The sequence below is a fragment of the Euprymna scolopes genome, chromosome 12 (genome assembly GCF_053919585.1).
Source record: "Euprymna scolopes isolate OS-2025 chromosome 12, ASM5391958v1, whole genome shotgun sequence".
In the NCBI taxonomy this organism is placed as follows: domain Eukaryota; kingdom Metazoa; phylum Mollusca; class Cephalopoda; order Sepiida; family Sepiolidae; genus Euprymna; species Euprymna scolopes.
The window spans coordinates 64975825-64997384 of NC_136493.1; the positions used below are offsets into that span (position 1 = coordinate 64975825).

General features: G+C 33.5%; 1 protein-coding gene across 13 annotated transcripts in view; it reads right to left on the bottom strand.

Annotated features, from left to right (window-relative positions):
- The window catches only part of LOC145291306 (integrin alpha-9-like), a 971358-nt gene that overhangs the window by 185981 nt on the left and 763817 nt on the right, over nucleotides 1-21560 (bottom strand). For all 13 annotated transcript variants that reach the window (XM_080137012.1, XM_080137009.1, XM_080137006.1 and 10 more), the window contains 2 exons: nucleotides 21066-21188; nucleotides 1796-2121 (listed from right to left, as the gene is read on the bottom strand). In XM_080137012.1, coding sequence (XP_079993138.1) covers nucleotides 1796-2121; nucleotides 21066-21188 — 449 coding nt within the window. The remainder of the gene's footprint in view (nucleotides 1-1795; nucleotides 2122-21065; nucleotides 21189-21560) is intronic.

The window sequence follows — 21560 nt, forward strand, 5'->3', positions numbered from 1 at the left end:
TCGAGAGATTCGCTAATCTTATGAGATATCACTGTTAGCACATCTGATATAGATCTAGCAGAACAGAAACCATATTGCATGTCACTAAGGTCATTTTGGCTCAGGTGGCTCTATTTAACACAGATTCCAGCACAAGAGACTTATTGGTCTGCACTGAGAGAAAGATGACTGATCAGATCAATTCTTAAATACAGGGCATATCGATGAGGTTTTCCAGGGTGTTGGAAAGTAACTCTGTCAAAAAATACTCCCCCCTTCTGTTTTGGCCGTGCATAAATAAGTATCAACTGGGTGTGGGCGCTTGATCTTACTTTTAGTTTAACATTAAATATAAACAAATAATATTGCAATAAGGAAATGTACAACATTGCCAAAATGCTTTATCTCGGATTTGGGTAATCACGCATACTCAATCCGAACCTCTGTGTCATGATAGTTCATAAGAAGTAGATGATGGAGGCCAATTTCGCATACCACCAATTTGCTGTATTTCAGTATTGACTTAAAATAATTTAAATAAATTTTTAAATTTATTTAAACAATATTCGTAAACTGCTTTTTTTTTTATAAACATTTATCTTTATGCTTAATGTTTACTTACTTTCATGAATGCATCGCATATTTTTTCAAAGAAATATGTATATTTAGATATTTTTTAACTATGAATATTTTCACAGAAATGAATGAAATTTAACAGTTTCCAAAATATGAATATTTCACATATATTAAATAAAATTAAATGTAAACTACATAATAAATACGTGAAAAATATTGAATAATTCGACCCCCTGTCTTTCCAAGCTTATAACTACTCGAAAAAATGTAATTCAAACCCTTTTTTTTTTCAATTAAAGGATCAAGGTTTCATTTAAAAAAACAACAAAAAAAATAACAACGTGGTTTAAAAAAAATAAAAGGGTTTAAACTTCGGACTTTACAGGTAAATTTCTAAAAAACACTTCTTTTTTGTTTTAAATTTGAATATATTATTTATTGATATTTTATCTTCAATTTGTGATATATAAAACTTTGGTGAGTAAATTAATTATTTACTTTTTAATAGACATTTCAAAATGGGGGGGGGGGCGTGAATTAAAAAAAAAACGTTTGTCTAAAATATATTCAGTTTATTGGAAAGAGCATAAAATTTCACATTGACCCCGAAAATATCGTAAAAATAGAATCAATAGAAAAATTTTGATAGATTTTTAAAGTTTAAAAATTGAAAAATACTAAAATCGTAAAATTCAATTAATTTCATTAGTTTTTTAAAAAATAAAAAAAATATTTCTATTACTTTGTATACAACTTTAATAGTTTATTTTGGAAGTATAATCCATAAAGAAAATAAATAACCCACTTTTAAAGGAGAAATTACGAGTTTTTTTTTTATATTTTATTTGCCGTTTTGTGTTAAGGATGTCAAAAATTCCTACAAAAATTCTGATACACCTAAAAGAAATTCCTATAAAATGTACAAATATTATTATTCATTGTATTTAAAAGAAATAAGTTTTATCAAAAAGATTGTTGGGGAAAAAACAGTTTGCCAAAATATATATTTGAAAAAATGTATATACGATACATTCATAAAAGTAAAACGGGTACTCTTATTTATTTATACTGAAATCAAACAAACTATAACTCACGGAGCTTTGTTCTGCAAAATCTGTCGCCGCAGTCTACTTCCTGTAAACTATCACGGAGCAAAGGTTCGACTAGTAAAAAGTAGTCATCCGAATTAGTCACATAGACATTTCCGACATGTTTGTATGAAAAAAAAGAAAATGCTTACCCAGAGATGAAAAAAATCACTTCAAAAAGAACACTGCTCTTCTCTTTTAGTGGGTGTCCCAAAAAGCAAGTGAGTTCCTGGTCACTTTCTTGGTGGCACTGGACGGTAGAATCTGAAGTTTGGTTCACTGATTCAAAATCCAAAAAATGTGAAAAAAATATCCTCGCTTTAGCAGCATAGGCATTTTCTCCAAGATTTTCTATTTTAGCCAGTAACACAAACTTCTGATCTCTTCCCAGAATTAACTTACGACTACATTTGTCCAGCGTTATTTTCAGTGATGTCTTACAGGTTTCGTCAGATCCACAGCCGATATCAAATTTAACCTAATATTTAAAAAAAAGTTGTTGTTTTTTAAAGAAGTTTCGATAACAGTTTAATTTCACTGATAAAAATGAATTAAAATATTAATTTTAGGGTTGGAAATGTTCAATAATTCTTGCTAAAATAGTTCATTGATATTTTGTTTTAAAATATTTATGCATCTATTTATTCATTAAAAATACATTCAAAATAACATTTCAAATTTTTCATGACAAATTTATGTGATCACAATTAATTTTCAGCTTAAACAAAATGGTTCTTTTGGTGCCCGGAAAACTCGTCCCGGGAAAACTCGTCTCCGGAAAACTCGTCTCCGGAAAACTCGTCTCCGGAAAACTCGACCCCGGAAAACTCGTCTCCTTTCGCTAGGTAGGAAAACTGGTCTCTTATTGAATAAATATCGATTGAAAACACATTTTATGATCGTTCTTGAAGGAGACATTGTTTTTTAAAATAGACTATAGCCCCCCCCCATAATATTTTTTAAAAATATTTTTACTTGTTTAATGTTTTTTTTGTTTTTGTTTTTTTAATAAAATCGATTTTCTAAGTGTCCGTTTTCTATCTAACTGGCTAAGTTAAGTTCTTCGTGGTTTCACTTATTTTAAAGCGTTTATTATGTTCATACAAAGTTAATTACAATTTTTTTTTGTTCTTATTTTAACGCTGTTTTTTTTTTTGGAGTCATAAAAACAATAATAAAAAACAAAACAAAAAAAATTAAAAAACAGGGAGTGATTCGATTCTTCGGTACTTTTTTGCTTTGTTTTTTTTTAATTATGATATTTTTTTTTGTTGTTATGTTTTTGTTTTCTCTCATACCAAGTGCACTCATGCGTTATTTAAAATTATAATTTTATCAATTATCAACATTTATTGTCGTCCTGTCAAATTTTGCAAAAATTAACTAATAAATTAAAAGCGAAATATTTTTTGGCGCGAGAGATGCCATGTGTTAACAGGTGCCGGGAAAACTCGTCCCGGGAAAACTCGTCTCCGGAAAACTCGTCTCGGGAAAACTCGTCTCCGGAAAACTCGTCTCCGGAAAACTCGTCCCCTTTCGCTAGGTAGGAAAACTGGTCCCTTATTGAATAAATATCGATTGAAAACACATTTTATGATCGTTCTTGAAGGAGATATTGTTTTTTAAAATAAACTATAGCCCCCCCCCCCTAATATTTTTTTAAAAACATTTTTACTTGTTTAATGTTTTTTTTTTTTGTGTTTTTAATAAAAGCGTTTATTATGTTCATAAACGAGACCGCATATTTTTTTTTATATAAATATAAAAAGAATTTACTTACTGTTGTAAAATCGATTTTTCTACCTCGCCGACTATGTTGTTTATTTATTTGGAATCGTTTATTTGGTAAAGAAAAAAAAAACAGAAAACAAACAAAAAACATGTCGGTCGAGTGTTACGAGAGAACGAGAAATAATGCTTAGGGGGTCTTGATAATCGCTAAAAAATAGAAAATTAAAGAAATTACTGAGGGAGATTTGGTTTTAAAAAGAAAATAATAAATTTTAATATAATATTTTTAAAATAATTTTTAATATAATTTAGAGAGAGAGAGGGGGGGATAAAACCTATATCTCCCTTCGAAAAGCAACCAACAAAAAATGAAATTAAAAAGATTCTTGATAAACGATAGCGGAGTTTTCAATAAAATTGATTAATAAATTTATTTAGTGATTACTTTCTCTCTTAATGATTGATTTTAGAATTTTGAAGTAAAAATTAAAAAAATTAAAAATGAGTTAACGCATCTCTCGCGTCAAAAAATATTTCGCTTTTAATTTATTAGTTAATTTTTGCAAAATTTGACAGGACGACAATAAATGTTGATAATTGATAAAATCATAATTTTAAATAACGCATGAGTGCATTTGGTATGACAGAAAACAAAAACATTTCTTCAGACTTTATGAATAAACACACTTTTGGCAATGTAACATTTTTGGAATAGAAAGAAAAAAAAGGGGGTGGGAGGGAATCCCTAACGGGAAAAGCATGCGAGATACATTTACCTTGGTTGTGGTTACGAAAAAGCCCATTTTTTTTAAATGCGCTTTTCCGTAACTACAACCAAAGTAAATGTTTTTTTGTATCGAATTTAAGAACTGCGCGTTGTTATGTTAATCTTTTGTATAAACTTTTAGAGCTGTGCTTTTTATGTTAATTTTTTGTATCGAACTTTAGAACTGTGCGTTGTTATGTTAATCTTTTGTATCGAATTTTAGAACTATGTGTTGTTATGTTAATTTTTGTATCGAATTTTAGAGCTGTGAGTTTTTGTGTTAATTTTTTGTATCGAATTTTAGAACTGTGCGTTGTTATGTTAATTTTTGTATCGAATTTTAGAGCTGTCAGTTTTTATGTTAATTTTTTGTATCGAATTTTAGAACTGTGCGTTGTTATGTTGATTTTTTGTATCGAATTTTAGAGCTGTGCGTTGTTATCTTAATTTTTTGTATCGAATTTTAGAGCTGTGCGTTGTTATCTTAATTTTTTGTATCAAACTGTAGAGCTATGCGTTGTTATGTTAATTTTTTGCATCGTATTTTAGAACTGTGCGTTGTTATGTTAATTTTTTGTATGAAATTTTAGAGCTGGGCGTTGTTATGTTAATTTTTGTATCGAATTTTAGAGCTGTGCTTTTTTATGTCAATTTTTTGTATCGAATTTTAGAGCTGTGCTTTTTTATGTTAATTTTTTTGTATCGAATTTTAGAGCTGTGCGTTGTTATATTAATTTTTTTTATCGAATTTTGGAACTGTGCGTTGTTTAAATTCGCAATCATTGCTATATAATTTGTTGAAATAATTTTGTATCGAACTTTAGAGCTGTGCGTTGTTATGTTAATTTATATCATCGAATTTTAGCACTGTGCGTTTTTATAACAATTTTTTGTATCGAATTTTAGAGCTGTGCGTAGTTATGTTAATTTTTGTATCGAATTTAAGAACTGTGCGTTGTTATCTTAATTTTTTGTATCGAATTTTTGAACTGTGCGTAGTTATGTTAATTTTTTGTATCAAATTTTAGCACTCTGCGTTGTTATGTTAATTTTTTGCATCGAATTTTAGAACTGTGCGTTGTTATGTTAATTTTTTGTATCGAATTTTTGAACTGTGAGTTTTTATGTTAATTTTTTGTATCGAATTTTAGAACTGTGTGTTGTTATGTTAATTTTTTTTTATTGAATTTTAGAACGGTGCGTTATTATGTTAATTTTCTGTACTGAATTTTAGAGCTGTGCGTTGTTATGTTAATTTTTTTGTATCGAATTTTTCAACTTTGCGTTGTTATGTTAATTTTTGTCTCGAATTTTAGAACTGTGCGTTGTTACGGAAATTTTTGTGTATCGAATTTTAGAGCTGTGCGTTTTTATCTTAATTTTTAGTATCGAATTTTAGAACTGTGCGTTGTTATGTTAATTTTTGTATCGAATTTTAAAGCTGTGCGTTGTTATGTTAATTTTTATAACTGTCTTGGAAAAAAATTAGGTTAGATTAAATATCTTACACATTTTCTTATTGCTAAAACGAATGAATACTTTAAATTCGTAATTATTGCTATATAATTTGGTTTTAAAAAATGTGTATCTAATTTTAGAGCTGTACGTTGTTATCTTAATTTTTAGTAGTATCGAATTTTAGAACTCTGCGTTTTCATGTTAATTTTTTGTATCGAATTTTAGAGCTGTGCGTTGTTATGTTAATTTTTTGTATCGAATTTTAGAGCTGTGCGTTGTTATCTTAATTTTTTGTATCGAATTTTTGAACTGTGCGTTGGTATGTTAATTTTTTGTATCGAATTTTAGAACTGTGCTTTTTTTATGGTAATTTTTTGTATCGTGTTTTAGAACTGTGCGTTTTTATGGTAGTTTTTGTATAGAATTTTAGAGCTGTGCGTTGTTATGTTAATTTCTTATCGAATTTCAGAACTGTGCGGTGTTATGTTAATTTTCTGTACTGAATTTTCGATCGGTACTTTTTATGTTAATTTTTTTGTATCGAATTTTAGAGCTATGCTTTTTTATATTAATTTTTGTATCGAATTTTAGAGCTGTGCGTTTTTATGTTAATTTTTTGTATCAAATTTTTAAACTCTGCGTTATTATGTTAATTTTTTGTATAAAATTTTAGAACTGCGTTGTTATGTTAATTTTTTGTATCGAATTTTAGAGCTTTGCGTTGTTATGTTAATTTTTTGTATCGAATTTTAGAGCTGTGCTTTTTCATGTTAATTTTTGTGTATCGAATTTCGGAACTGTGCGTTTTTATGGTAATTTTTTGTATCGAATTTTAGAACTGCGTGTTTTCCTGTAATTTTTTTGTTTCGAATTTTAGAACTGTGCGTTATGTTAATTTTTTGTATCGAATTTTAAGGCTGTGTTGTTTTATGTTAATTTCTTGTATCGAATTTTAGAAATGTGCGTTGTTATGTTGATTTTTTGTATCGAATTTTAGAGCGGTGCTTTTTTATGTCAATTTTTGTATCGAATTTTAGAGCTTTGCGGTGTTATGTTAATTTTTTGTATCGTATTTTAGAACTGTTCGTTGTTATATTGATTTTTTGTATCGAATTTTAGAGCTGTGATTTTTTATGTTACTTTTTTGTATCTAATTTTAGAGCTGTGCTTTTTTATGTCAATTTTTTGTATCGAATTTTAGAGCTGTGCGTAGTTATGGTAATTTTTTTATCGAATGTGGGAACTGTGGTTTGTAATGTTATTTTTGTATCGAATTTTAGAGCTGTGTGTTTTTATGTAAATTTTTTGTATCGAATTTTAGAACTGTGCGTTGTTATGTAAATTTTTGTATGGAATTTTAGAGCTGTGCTTTTTTATGTTAATTATTTGTATCGAATTTTAGAGCTGTGCGTTCTTATGTTAATCTTTTGTATCGAATTTTAGAACTGTGCGTTTTTATGTTAATTTTTTGCATCAAATTTTAGAGCTTTGCGGTGTTATGTTAATTTTTTGTATCGTATTTTAGAACTGTGCGTTGTTATGTTAATTTTTTGTATCGAATTTTAGAGCTGTGCGTTATGTTAATTTTTTAATCAAATTTTAGAGCTGTGCTTTTTTATGTAAATTTTTTGTATCGAATTTTAGAACTGTGCGTTGTTATAATAATTTTTTTATCGAATTTAAGTACTGTGCGTTGTTATGGTAATTTTTGTTTCGAATTTAAGAGCTGTCCTTTTTATGTTAATGTTTTTGTATCGAATTTTAGGTCTGTGCTTTTTTATGTTAATTTTTTGTATCGAATTTTAGAGCTGTGCGTTGTTATGTTAATTTTTTGTATCGAATTTTAGAGCTGTGCGTTGTTATGTTAATTTTTTGTATCGAATTTTAGAGCTGTGCGTTGTTATCTTAATTTTTTGTATCGAATTTTTGAACTGTGCGTTGGTATGTTAATTTTTTGTATCGAATTTTAGAACTGTGCTTTTTTTATGGTAATTTTTTGTATCGTGTTTTAGAACTGTGCGTTTTTATGGTAGTTTTTGTATAGAATTTTAGAGCTGTGCGTTGTTATGTTAATTTCTTATCGAATTTCAGAACTGTGCGGTGTTATGTTAATTTTCTGTACTGAATTTTCGATCGGTACTTTTTATGTTAATTTTTTTGTATCGAATTTTAGAGCTATGCTTTTTTATATTAATTTTTGTATCGAATTTTAGAGCTGTGCGTTTTTATGTTAATTTTTTGTATCAAATTTTTAAACTCTGCGTTATTATGTTAATTTTTTGTATAAAATTTTAGAACTGCGTTGTTATGTTAATTTTTTGTATCGAATTTTAGAGCTTTGCGTTGTTATGTTAATTTTTTGTATCGAATTTTAGAGCTGTGCTTTTTCATGTTAATTTTTGTGTATCGAATTTCGGAACTGTGCGTTTTTATGGTAATTTTTTGTATCGAATTTTAGAACTGCGTGTTTTCCTGTAATTTTTTTGTTTCGAATTTTAGAACTGTGCGTTATGTTAATTTTTTGTATCGAATTTTAAGGCTGTGTTGTTTTATGTTAATTTCTTGTATCGAATTTTAGAAATGTGCGTTGTTATGTTGATTTTTTGTATCGAATTTTAGAGCGGTGCTTTTTTATGTCAATTTTTGTATCGAATTTTAGAGCTTTGCGGTGTTATGTTAATTTTTTGTATCGTATTTTAGAACTGTTCGTTGTTATATTGATTTTTTGTATCGAATTTTAGAGCTGTGATTTTTTATGTTACTTTTTTGTATCTAATTTTAGAGCTGTGCTTTTTTATGTCAATTTTTTGTATCGAATTTTAGAGCTGTGCGTAGTTATGGTAATTTTTTTATCGAATGTGGGAACTGTGGTTTGTAATGTTATTTTTGTATCGAATTTTAGAGCTGTGTGTTTTTATGTAAATTTTTTGTATCGAATTTTAGAACTGTGCGTTGTTATGTAAATTTTTGTATGGAATTTTAGAGCTGTGCTTTTTTATGTTAATTATTTGTATCGAATTTTAGAGCTGTGCGTTCTTATGTTAATCTTTTGTATCGAATTTTAGAACTGTGCGTTTTTATGTTAATTTTTTGCATCAAATTTTAGAGCTTTGCGGTGTTATGTTAATTTTTTGTATCGTATTTTAGAACTGTGCGTTGTTATGTTAATTTTTTGTATCGAATTTTAGAGCTGTGCGTTATGTTAATTTTTTAATCAAATTTTAGAGCTGTGCTTTTTTATGTAAATTTTTTGTATCGAATTTTAGAACTGTGCGTTGTTATAATAATTTTTTTATCGAATTTAAGTACTGTGCGTTGTTATGGTAATTTTTGTTTCGAATTTAAGAGCTGTCCTTTTTATGTTAATGTTTTTGTATCGAATTTTAAGTCTGTGCTTTTTTATGTTAATTTTTTGTATCGAATTTTGGAGCTGTGCTTTTTTATCTTAACTTTTTGTATCAAATTTTAGAACTGTGGCTTGTTATGGTGATTTTTTTATCGAATTTTAGAACTGTGCCTTGTTATGTTAATTTTTTTTATCGAATTTTACAGTTGTGCGTTGTTATGTTAATTTTTTGTATCGAATTTTAGAGCTGTGCTTTTTTATGTTCATTTTTTTTTGTATCGAATTTTACAACTGTGCGTTGCTATGTTAATTTTGTTTATCGAATTTTAGAACTGCGCGTTGTTATGTTAAGTTTCTGTATCGAATTTGTGAGCTGTTTTTTTTATGTTAATTTTTTTATCGAATTTTAGAGATGTGCGATGTTATGTTAATTTTTTGTATCGAATTTTAGAGTTGTGCTTTTTAATGTTAATTTGTCTATCGAATTTTAGAACTGTGCGTTGTTATGTTAATTTTTGTATCGAATTTTAGAGCCGTGCGTTTTTATATTAATTTTTTGTATCGAATTTTTAAGCTGTGCGTTGTCATGTTAATTTTTTATCGAATATTCGAACTGTGCGTTGTTATATTAATTTTTTGTATCGAATTTTAGAACTGTTCGGTGTTATGGTAATTTTTTGTATCGAATTTAAGAGCTGTGCTTTTTTATGTTAATGTTTTTCTATCGAATTTTAGAGCTGTGCTTTTTTATGTTTATTTTTGGTATCGAATTTTAGAGCTGTGCTTTTTTATGTTAATTTTTTGTATCGAATTTTAGAACTGTGCGTTGTTATGGTGATTTTTTTATCGAATTTTAGAACTGTGCGTTGTTATGTTTATTTTTGTATCGTATTTTAGAACAGTGCGTTGTTATGGTAATTTTTTGTATCGAATTTTAGAACTGCGTTGTTATGGTAATTTTTTGTATCGAATTTTAGAACTGTGTGTTGTTATCTTAGTTTTTTGTATCGAATTTTAGAGCTGTGTGTTGTTATGTAATTTTTTTAACCGTCTTGGATAAAAAACACGGGAGATTAAATATCTTACATCATTTCTTATTGCAAAATGAATTAATACTTTAAATTCGTAATTATTGCTATATCATTTGTAAAAAAAATTGTATCGAATTGTAGAGCTGTGGTTTGTTATGTTAATTTTTAGTATCGAACTGTAGAACGGTGCATTTTTATGATAATTTTTTGTATCGAATATTAGAGCTGTGCGTTGTTATGTTATTTTTTTGTATCGAATTTTAGAGCTGTGCGTTGGTATCTTAATTTTTTGTGTCGAATTTTAGAACTGTACGTTGTTATGTTAATTTTTTATCGAATTTTAGATCTGTTATGGTTTACGTTAACAATAACTTTTTGTACTTCTGATTTAATTAGCGTTAAATTCTAGATATTTCAAAATAATTCAATCTTGATATGTCCATTCATATTGATTATAGTAAGTGTTAACAAAAGTTGTCGTAATTGTTAAAAACTAAAAAAAAAACGAAACTTTCTGTTAATACGTAAATTTTAAAAATTTTGTTTTTGTTGCTTATAAAAATTAATTAAGATGAAAACTTAACCTTGGAAGTCTTTCTTAATTAAGTTTTAATTTAAGTCGTCTGCATTTAATTTAATAATTTATTATCATTAATTTATTATTTATTAATTTACTAATTATCGTACTAAATTTAAAGTGAGTAAAAAAAATAAATTTTTCCTTTTTTTCTTTCTGTAAAAAAAAATATAAATAGTTTATAATAATTCACGTTTCGGTATATTTGAATGTATTTTGTGTGTGTGTGTGTGTGTGTGTGTGTGTGTGTGTGTGTGTGTGTGTGTGTGTGTGTGTGTGTGTGTGTGTGGTTGGCTAAACTATTTGTGTTATCAAATATTGTGTTGTTGTCTGCTGTTTAAATGTTTAAGATTTCGGTGCTTCTACACTTTATTGCCGAAATTGGAGACGCCACTTTATTTCACGCACCTGCTGTCCAAATTTAGGAGAGAAATCATTATATTAAACTCTGGCCGAAGCATGAAATAAATAACAAAAAAATTAAACTTCCGGAAAGAACTATGAAAAAAAGTAAATAAAGAAAGTGAAAGAGAACATATATCCGTAATTGTTTAATTGGAAATGTTTCGATTTAATTAATGAAAACGGGAAAGTTTTTCATGGAACATTTTTTTTTTTATTAAAAACAGAAAATGAAATGACATATTCATAATGGTTTAAACTGGGCGAGTGCCATTTGAAAACCAAAACAAGACTAAAACATTTATTGTATAAAAATTGATCAAAATATAATTGGGAAAACATTTATTGAAAAGTTTGAGTAAAAAAATATAATTTTAAAAAAACAATTTTTTAAAGAAAGCAACATTGAATTTTTATAAAATGTTTTTTGTTTGTTTGTTTATTTTTTTGTGTTTTTTTTTCGAAGAAATAAATAATTTTATACATATTTTTTTTTAAATTAAAGCAACTTTGAAGGGTCAACAACAAATTAATTTAAATGATTGTTTTTTCTTTTTTTAACGGGGAAGTGGGTTGTTTTTTATTGTTTTTGTTTTAAACTGGTAATCAAAATATAATTATAAAACATTTATTGAAAGGTTTGCGTAAGAAAATATAATTTTAATAAAACAATTTTGGGTACTCCTTGGGCGTTGAGTTCCATGGCGACCAGCAGAAAAATTTAATGGGTAAATGTTTACTTTAACTACAACAGAACACCGACCAATAAAGTTTTTTTTTTTTAGGCTTTTGGGGTCGCTGATATTCAAACCCGTCGCAAATTTACCGTTTGCATGGTATTAACCTCTGAACCCTCGCACTATTTTGTGCCAACTCACCACCATCGTTTATGCTATTCGTACATGATGCGTTTGCACATGGACGCGCGTAGTAAGGTGACTTGTCACATCGCGGAAGAATTGTTTAGCAGACATATAAAATAACAAGAAAGTTTTCAAAAACAAAATGGCATACGTTCACCAATGAGCGACCTACAAAATTATGCTTGTCTTTTCTTTTCTACATTTTCGGCTGTCATTTTACAGGCTAAGCAAACACAAGGTCGTTTGCGAGATTGATTTTTTTTACACTCCCTCCTGATATCACTATCACATAGGTAGCAGGAAGATGATGATCGCCTTCGACATGTACTTCTATGGAGAATTGGAGGTATCACTTGCTCATTCCCATCTTCCTCATCACTGTCGTCAGCGCCACCAGCACGTTCCACAATTTCCTGTTCTGGTTCCATAGACAGCATTTCTGAGCTCATCTGAAGAAGCAGTAGAGGATCAGGATCATCCTCAAATTGTATGTTTTCTTCCTCATCGTCCTCCGAGGTAGAGGAGGCACAACATGATGTGGGACACCATCGACCAACATAGTCTGAGGACTTTTTTTTTCTATTCGTCCACTGTCAAACCTTGTAGTGCTTCGAGCATTTGGTAGTTTTACCAAACACGATTTTCCACTTTATATGGTGTGTCGACAAATCTAACCACTGATGGTGTGACATCTATCTCTTTTATATGCTGTTTCTATCGGTAAATCCCAGTGCAGTTGATGGTCTTGCATCATCCTTGGGTGTCACATTATGCCAGTACACAGCTTCTGGAATCAAACACTGCGTCTTGCCTGCAATTCTTTTGATGGTGTGGTGACACTGCTTGCTATGCCGTTACCTTCAGGAAAATATGTACATTGGTAATGCATTCTAACCCCCATTCGGTTGTGAATTTCTGAAATTCTTGACATCCAAATGTAGAGGAATTATCAGTCAAGATTTCAAGTGGGGGACTACGTTAAAAAATAATGGGTTTTAATTGTTGCACAATGCTTGATGTGCCAACAGACGCCATATCGTGAAACACACTGGGCCGCAGTCTGTTAAGGTCAAGAAATTGAAATCTGCTGGGTCCTTCAGCCTCACTTTTTTTCTCACTTTGAGCCGGAACTTTCTTTAGGGAAGGACTTTTCTCTCCTCTCACCGTTTTCTCTGCTTGAGTAAAAGCACAGTCGCCTATCCATCCAAGTTCGGTCGTTTATTCCTCTCAAATCTCGGGAATTCTCGCAGTTAGTTTCATCCTCTTTCCCATAAAACCAACCACGTCTACCGCTTCTTCTTCCTCTTCTTCCTCTCCCAGCCCCTGAGTGTTGACAGCAAACAGAGCAGACTTTCTGTCTTTTGAAAATGAATGCATTAGAAGAATTACTACTACAAAAATGTTTGCCATCGTAATGAGTTATACCATACCTATCCGACACCAGTTTTCCTCCACCTCAAGCTTCCCTATTTGCCATCGGGATGATGCTGGCTCAATTTGCTGACACTCTTTGCACGAGTGTATTGCTGCTTTGATCGATGCCTTTGGTGCTGTAGGGCACACTCATTGAACAAAATATGTGGTTCGACAAATTCCAGAATGTCGTCTGATGTATTTCACTGATCCGGTGTTAATTGATCTGTTAATCCTGTGCATGTCAGTGGTAGAGGATTAGATTATTGCTTCATTATATTCATCCATCTCTTTGGCACTCGAGTCAGCTTATCAGCCAAATTCTGCTCTGATGGAACTAAGGTAATGTAAACCTACAAACTGTATTCCTCAACTAGACGCTTTATTATCACTAGTCTCCTTCATATCAACATCTTACTTACAGCTTTAGTCTTAACTCGTGCCTTTCCCACTCAGGTGTCAGTCAACCAGTGCTAAATACACAATGAGTCAGAGTAGAGATGTACAACACGGGGCTGCCACTGCAGTGCAAGATAAGGCCCTTTCAGTGTGGCATCAAGTTCTGCCAAATTGATATGCTGGGCATCATTTTTTGGATGAAGCAACATTACCCAATCGTTCCCACACTACACCTGTAGCCAAAGAATTTGCATCAACCCATGCATTCAGTTCGTATCCAGATACATGCCACTCTCCCCGGGCAAGGTCATTTCTACATATTTTAGTCAACGTTTCAACCATTATTTGCTGGAGAGAATCGTCATCTACTATGTCATCCCATCTTGTAACTGCAGTTGCTAATCTTTTTGGTACTCCTGTTGCCACTCGGAGCCATCCATAGACAGGTAAATGTCCTACTAATTTACTGCAAATAGAAAATGTGATGCACCACATTAACACACTAGGTACATCTGAAATTGGCTCTCTTGCCTTCATCTTAAAATATTACATTTTTCCCGGACCTCAAGATCCAACACGAATGCTCCATCCTTTAAGCACTTAGGGTCCTTGCTTATTAAACCGAAAGATTCCAGTTTCATCTGAACCGCATCTGCAGACATTATGTCTTCATTAACATAGATGTCATCAATGTAGGCTAAAGTAACTTTCACTGTAGTCTCATCTTGCATCAAAACAGTTTTAATAATAGCTGTCATTATTAAGGGTGCTACGTTTTAGGCCAAAACCTAAGCACATCAAACAGTATCGTTTACCGTTGATTATCACTGTCTGAAATGGCCACAATGACATATATAACTGATCTGTAGGTAGGCTTTCTTCAAATCCAGCAGTGCTACATTACTCCCTTTCTGACACCATTTTTGTAGGTTAGCAACGCGCACTTCTGCATTCCTGGTAAAGGCATCAACATGCTGATTAAATTCTCAATAATCCATCACGGTCGAATTTTGGTTTTAGTCGGTTGTTTAATAGCCATGAGTAGTATTAATCCTTTGGAAGGTCCTAGACGTACTTATGGCTATGGTATTCTTGATAAAGAATCTCGCTTTATGCTCGCATCTACTATGTGAATACAATTTTCACTTTGTGGTGTTCAAAAAAAGCGCCAAAAGGCCTACACTCAAATCTCTTCTCATGGAGTCCAAAGATCGGGCGAAGCAAATTGGCCAATCACGTTATAATTAGTAGGAAGGGAAAAGGTGTTGTGTTATATGATGCTGCAATTTCCAAGACTCTCCCAAAAGAAAAGCAAAATGTAATGAATATTCATTATATTTTCTAAATAAATATGTTCTGTCTTCCTCTTTTTGTCTTCTCTTTCTATACTATCAAAATATCATTCAGACCATAAAATTTTCATTTTACAAATAGTTGTTATTATAAAAGAAACATAATTTATACATAAATCAATCAGAGAATTATTTTTTTTATAATCTCAATGCTATACTATCCTCCTGGTCAATGAATGAAATAAAAAGACTCTTTTGCTCAAATGAATCCTAATCAGTAAGAGAGTTAACATGAGATGATGTCTGTTCGATGCAATCCAGACAAAGCCAATCTCTATAAGTCTCCTCTTCGGAGACTCTCACACAATCAAAGTGATACCATCTGTTACATTGGTCACAACATACCATTCATTCCTAACTGAACAAGTAGGACAGAAAAAGCTCCTCCCTCCTCCTAAAATTTTGTCTCTATATAACATTTACGTAGCAGCAACATAATATGCAAATGACCAAGCCGGTGTATGCGAGGTCAAAAGAAAAGCGGAGAGAATGGCAAGTGACCAGCAAGCGGGTGTCAACATGAAATATAAATGTGTGGCAAGAGCATTTTTGGGTGCTAGAAGAACTTTTGAAGCAAGATGCAATCCAAATTTTGAAAAAATGGTCGGACAACTGTGTGTATGGGGGTGAACTGCAGACACGGCTACGGAAAAAAAGCAGATTTAACAAAAATCGGTGGTAACTAGAGTGGAGTAGACATATTGATGTGGGAAAAGGAAAAAAAGAACTACATTTTGCGAACTAAGAGACTTTTAAAACAAAATGTGTTCTTTGGAAAGTACCATGAATATATGCCTTTTATTTCAACTAAAAAACTGAGTTAAATTTCTTTTTTCTTTCCTTTGTTTCTTTGTGAGACTTTTACATACAACGTGTAGGTTTGTGTTAACTACCATGTTACATCTCTTTGATCTATTGGAGAAACTTTCCTAATTTTCAAGTGATGTGTTTCAAGAAATTAGCCTGTTTGCATCTATCTCTCAACCTGCAGGCTGAATGAACTCATTTATCCTTCCCTCGAATGAAACATAGAACCTTACCTAGACTCCAAAAGTTTTGTTTGTTTTGGCACTTTCATCAACACAATTTTATCAAAAGATATTTTCTCAGGACAATGACTTATCAGATTCTAACAACTCAATCAGGACAAGGTCACCTACCTCATGATTTCTAAGCAATAAACGAGATTATAACCAGTTTGCAGAAAATGGTTTAGGATTAGACTATGTAGTCACCTATCAGAAGATTTATATGTAAAGACAAAAAGTATCCATGCATTGACATGGGAGGGGAGACTATCTTCAAGTACTATCCTAAGCCGTGAATGGGGCAACGGACTTATACTAAGTAGGTATTGATAAGTCCTTCTCACATTTTATTTTATTTTAGTTTTTTTTTTTTTTTTTTTTTCAATGGAGAGTAGATAATGCATGTGAATGTGTTATCGGCACCTCCAGTAATTCTCGCTTCTCCTTTTTTGTCCTTCAGTCCTCATTTCCAATGAATGATTTTTCTGCCAAAGGGTGAAGAAAGAGCTGCTTTCCAGGTCGGTAGTACTTTGTAAAGAGTAGCCTGAGATGTCGGAAAAATTCTGTTTCTATGTCTATCCTTGTGGTTATGTCACTACTAAGGGTACTGGAGGTAAACGCTTCATCTGGGCTGACATTACCCGCCTGATAGTCAGAGACCCGAACCTTGGATTAACCACTAAGGAGGCTGTCCTATCAGCAGGTGCAAAGTACCGGGGATGCTGTATTGCCATTTGGTGAATGGATTCTGGACCATACAGTAGTTTCTGGTAGGGCCTCTCGATGCCATACTAGTGGGTAATTGTTACAGCTTTACCTTATCATGTGTACAAAACAAACCAAAAATATTCTTGTCTTTTTCTCTATTATTTTCCCTCTCTGTCCTGCTCCAACCAAGTCTACCGACCTGCTCCACAAACCCCAAAACCTCAATCATGACAAATCTCCAAAAAAGAAACACAAATAAACCTAGAACCCCATCCACCCACGTAGACCCCTACTACCAGGTCTCCTTCTCCAACATCCGGGGTCTACGTTCCAACCTTCCAGAGGTTGAAACACAATTACAGGAAACGAAACCGGACATATTCTTTCTAAGTGAAACTGGCATAGGGCCAACCACTTCTCTAGACGAATTCATAATTAAAGGATACTCCAACTTAACATCTAAATCTGACCCCCAAGATCGTCATGGGCATGGAATATGTGCCTACATCAAAGATGGCTTTCCATGTGGTAAGGATATCTCCAGAGAAGACCCTAATTTACCTTATATGTGCTTCCAGGTTGCACTAGCTTACACCACTGCATTTATATTTGCCCTCTATCGCCCCCACAACAGTGGGGTTACTATCTTTAAGAGCATATCTGAGAAAATTGACCACATCCTGTCTGCTCATTCTTCGGCTAACATTCACATTTGTGGTGACTTCAATGTCCATAATGTGGACTGGCTGACCCACTCAAATAAAACCGGTGACGAGGGGAGGTTCTGTCATGATTGTGCCATTACCTATGACCTCACTCAAATTGTTCACGAACCCACCCATGTGCCCGATACATCCGGTCAATATGCAAGCTTTCTAGACCTTTTCCTCACAACTTCCCCTGAGCTGTGTTCATGTTCCATTCTATCTCCTCTGGGATCCTCTGACCACTCTGTTGTAGCAATTAAGATAAAAACGAAATGTAATAAGTCTTCAGATGTACCTCTCCACCGTACTGTATATCGATACTCTATGGCTGACTGGGATAGCTTCTGTAAATTCATATCTGACCTACCTCTGCATTCCATGTTTAAAAAGGACGTGTCCTCTATAGTATCAGACCTGACCGAATGGTTAATTGTAGGCATAGACCGATTCATGGCATCCAAAAAATTCCAGCAAAAACCTAACAGGCAGCCATGGTTCTCCCCTGAATGTGCTGCTGCCATCGCGCACAGAAATCACTTTTTCCATAGCTACCAACGTAATAGATGTACTGAGACTAAAGCTGCTTTCAGGACTGCCAGCAACCACTGTAAAAGAGTAATAAAACATGCAAGAGAGCTATATGCTCAGTCTGTCAAATCCAAAGTAGCTGAGCAGCTTTGTTCCCACCAGTTCTAGCAAATAGCAACCAGGATCTTGAACAGAAGCGTGCGTTCTATCCCAACTACCATCAATGGACCTGAGGTCATCTCGTCAGCATCAGACAAGGCCAGACTATTTGCCAAGAACGTTGCAGCTAATTCTACTCTATGCGACAATGACCATCAACTCCCTGTATTTCCTCCTATAACAGACAACATGCTATGCAACATAGAAATATCTGTGTGTGAAGTCGCCAAGCTAATCAAGAACCTTGATTCCAGTAAAGCAACTGGCCCTGATGGCATTCCAGTTATAGTGCTGAAAAAGCTCCAACCAGAACTTGCCTCCATACTTACAAAACTGTTTAAGCGTTGTCTTAAAGAGAAGTGCTTTCCAACACCCTGGAAAACCTCATCAATATGCCCTGTATTTAAGAATTCAGGTGATAAGTCATCTCCCTCTCAGTACAGACCAATAAGTCTCCTGTGTGTCATGAGTAAGTTGTTGGAATCCATATTAAATAAAGAAGTAGTCAACCACCTCAACAGAAAAAACCTTCTTAGTGACACACAATATTGTTTCCGCTCTGCAAGATCTACAGCAGATGTACTAACGGTTATATCACATAGGATTAGTGAATCTCTTGACAAAGGTCTCCTTTCCAGGGCAATTGCTCTTGACATATCAAAGGCCTTCGATAAGGTATGGCATAAGGGCCTACTTCACAAGATTTCCGGCTACGGTATTACTGGAAATGTTTTCTCAATCATTAAATCATTTCTCTCTGATTGGTTCATAAGAGTAGTGGTTGATGGGCAGAAATCAGAGGTCCACAGTATTAATGCTGGAGTCCCCCAGGGGTTCATCCTGGGCCCAACTCTCTTCCTGATCTACATCAATGATCTCCCAAAACGCATACTTAAATCATTCGTTGACATCTATGCTGATGACACGATCATCTATGGCAACACATCAAAGGCCGTAAATGACAAAGTTCTCTCTAATTCTCTCTCCTCTGATCTTGAGCGTGTGGTACAATGTGAGAAGATGTGGCTGGTCACTTTTAATCCATCCAAAACCAAGCTTCTATCTTTACATCATTAACGCTCTGATCCCCATCTGGCATCAATTGAAATGGATGGCTCTCGTCTTGGGGAGGCTCCATGTTTTGACAAGCTTCTAGGTTTGACCTTTACTCCTGATCTGAAATGGAACATGTACATCAAATCTGTTCCCAGGGACGCTGGGAAAATGGTGGGATCCCTCTACCGCTCCAGAAGATATCTCGCTACTAATGCAATTCTCTATCTGTATAAGAGCCAAGTACGTCCAAGGATGGACTACTGCTGCCACATCTGGGCAGGAGCTGCTAGAAAAAAGCCTATCCTGTCTTGACAGAGTACAAAATAGACTTCGTGGTTTAGTGGGGGATGCCCTTTTCTCTTCCCTGCAACCTCTCTCTCCCACAGAAGAGACGTTGCGAGCCTGTCTTTGTTTTATCGTTATTTCCATGGTAGACGCTCATCTGAGCTCCAATCCCTCGCCCCCCCCCCTCGCCAATCTTTCACGAGAAACACCCGTCTGGCTGAAACTACTGTCAATAATTTTCCCCACTCTTTATCTGTGCCTAAATCCAAATGTATATTCCACGAGCAAAGCTTCTTTCTTAGAACTGCACGCCAGTGGAACTCTCTGCCGCTTGCCTGTTTCCCACTTGACTACAACTTGGACGTCTTCAAGTCCAACATAAACAAACTCCTGACAAACTGCCCCCTTAAGTAAGACACTCTATCAAAACCCCCAATACTAATGATTACTACAATACTATTCATTGATTACTGTACACGCAATAACCCTTATCCCTGAGTGGCCTTGCGGCCTTGATAAGAATACTCTCCGTCGTAACAACTACCCCGATAGCACACTATCCACCAGACATGTTAATAGTATAAGAGAGGGGAATGAAACCCAAAAACCTCCAACGGTCTGCCTACCATACATACGAGGCATCTCCGAAAAGATTCAGAGAATATGTGCCCCTACAACATCAGGACGGTATTCAAGAGCAAGCCAACACTCAGACGACACCTGGTACGAGTGAAGCCCCGCATGGAGGAGAACATGACCAAGAACTGCATAAACTCCATCCCATGCAGTTGCAGAAAGTTTTACAAGGGTGAAACATGCCGCCTCCTTAAAGTAAGGGTGGAAGAACACCGAAATGCGGTAACTAAAGGGGAGACGGGAAAATCGGGTATAGCCAACCATGTCTGGATGGAGAGGGGGGACCATTGCCCCCTATGGGATGAAGTAAAAATAATAAACAGAGAAACCCACTGGAAAGTGAGAAAACTTAAAGAAACAGCTCACATGCTCGGACATAACAACCTACTGAGCAAACCAAGCATAGAGCTGAATGCAATTTGGACACCTCTGATAGAGAGAGAAAACCTTGAATAACAACATAGGTTTAACATTAACAAAAAACAACTAAGAATTGTCCTAGTAACATATGGCCGAGTGGTCCTAGACGTTGTATCAAAGTTTACAGTTACCCAAAGTTCAATCCTGAACGAAGGCAGTGAAAAGTAACATTCAAAACAGAGAATCAGCAACTATGTCCCAGAGCCTAGCTGGAGTCCGAACAGGGTATCCCCGTAATAATAATAAAGGGTTGGGTTCGAGACTCCTAACAAACGGTTCCCCAGTTCAATACAAAACACCTGATGAAGGCCGGAGGGCAAAACAGCCGAAACGTTGTGACTATAACAACCAAGATGAGGAAGTCAGTCCGACAATCTCAATCAATGAAAACACCTCATCTCAAAAATACAGACAATTATTATTTGTCATTATCATGATTGCAAAGTAAAACCATATTTGTTCATCGTTCAAAACTGATCAGAACCTTCCAAATGACATAATGTAAGATGAAGGTGCTTTTTTGTTTTATTCTTCGAATGTCCTAGTTGGTAACTCACCTGTGTGAAAAAACTGCCATTCTTTGCAATTGGACAAGTACTGTTGCAATTTGCAGCATATCCTTCGTCTTTTAAATGATATGTGAATATGAAGTTTATTGGTTCCAAAATGTCCACTGTGTTCTGAGAAAAAACAAAAACACAATCATTAAATGCAGCTATACATTAGCAAGCAATAGATGATTAAAAGGAGAAGGTTGATAAAGATTTTGAAATAATGAATTAAGTCAGGAGTTAGCAAAACATGAAGCAATCTAAGAAGTAGTTATATATAGGCTGCATTTTCTACACTTGGTAAAGAGAAAGATGAAAGATCCGAGGACATGGAATAATGGTGTTTGCTGAATTTGATTAACAGCTGAATATCATCCAACATTGGTCATAATTAATTTGCCTGAATATAGATAGCAGCTATGAAGATGACAATACTTGCTATCAACCTTTTCAAATGCTCTCTCTCTCTCTCACACACACACACACACACACACATAACTC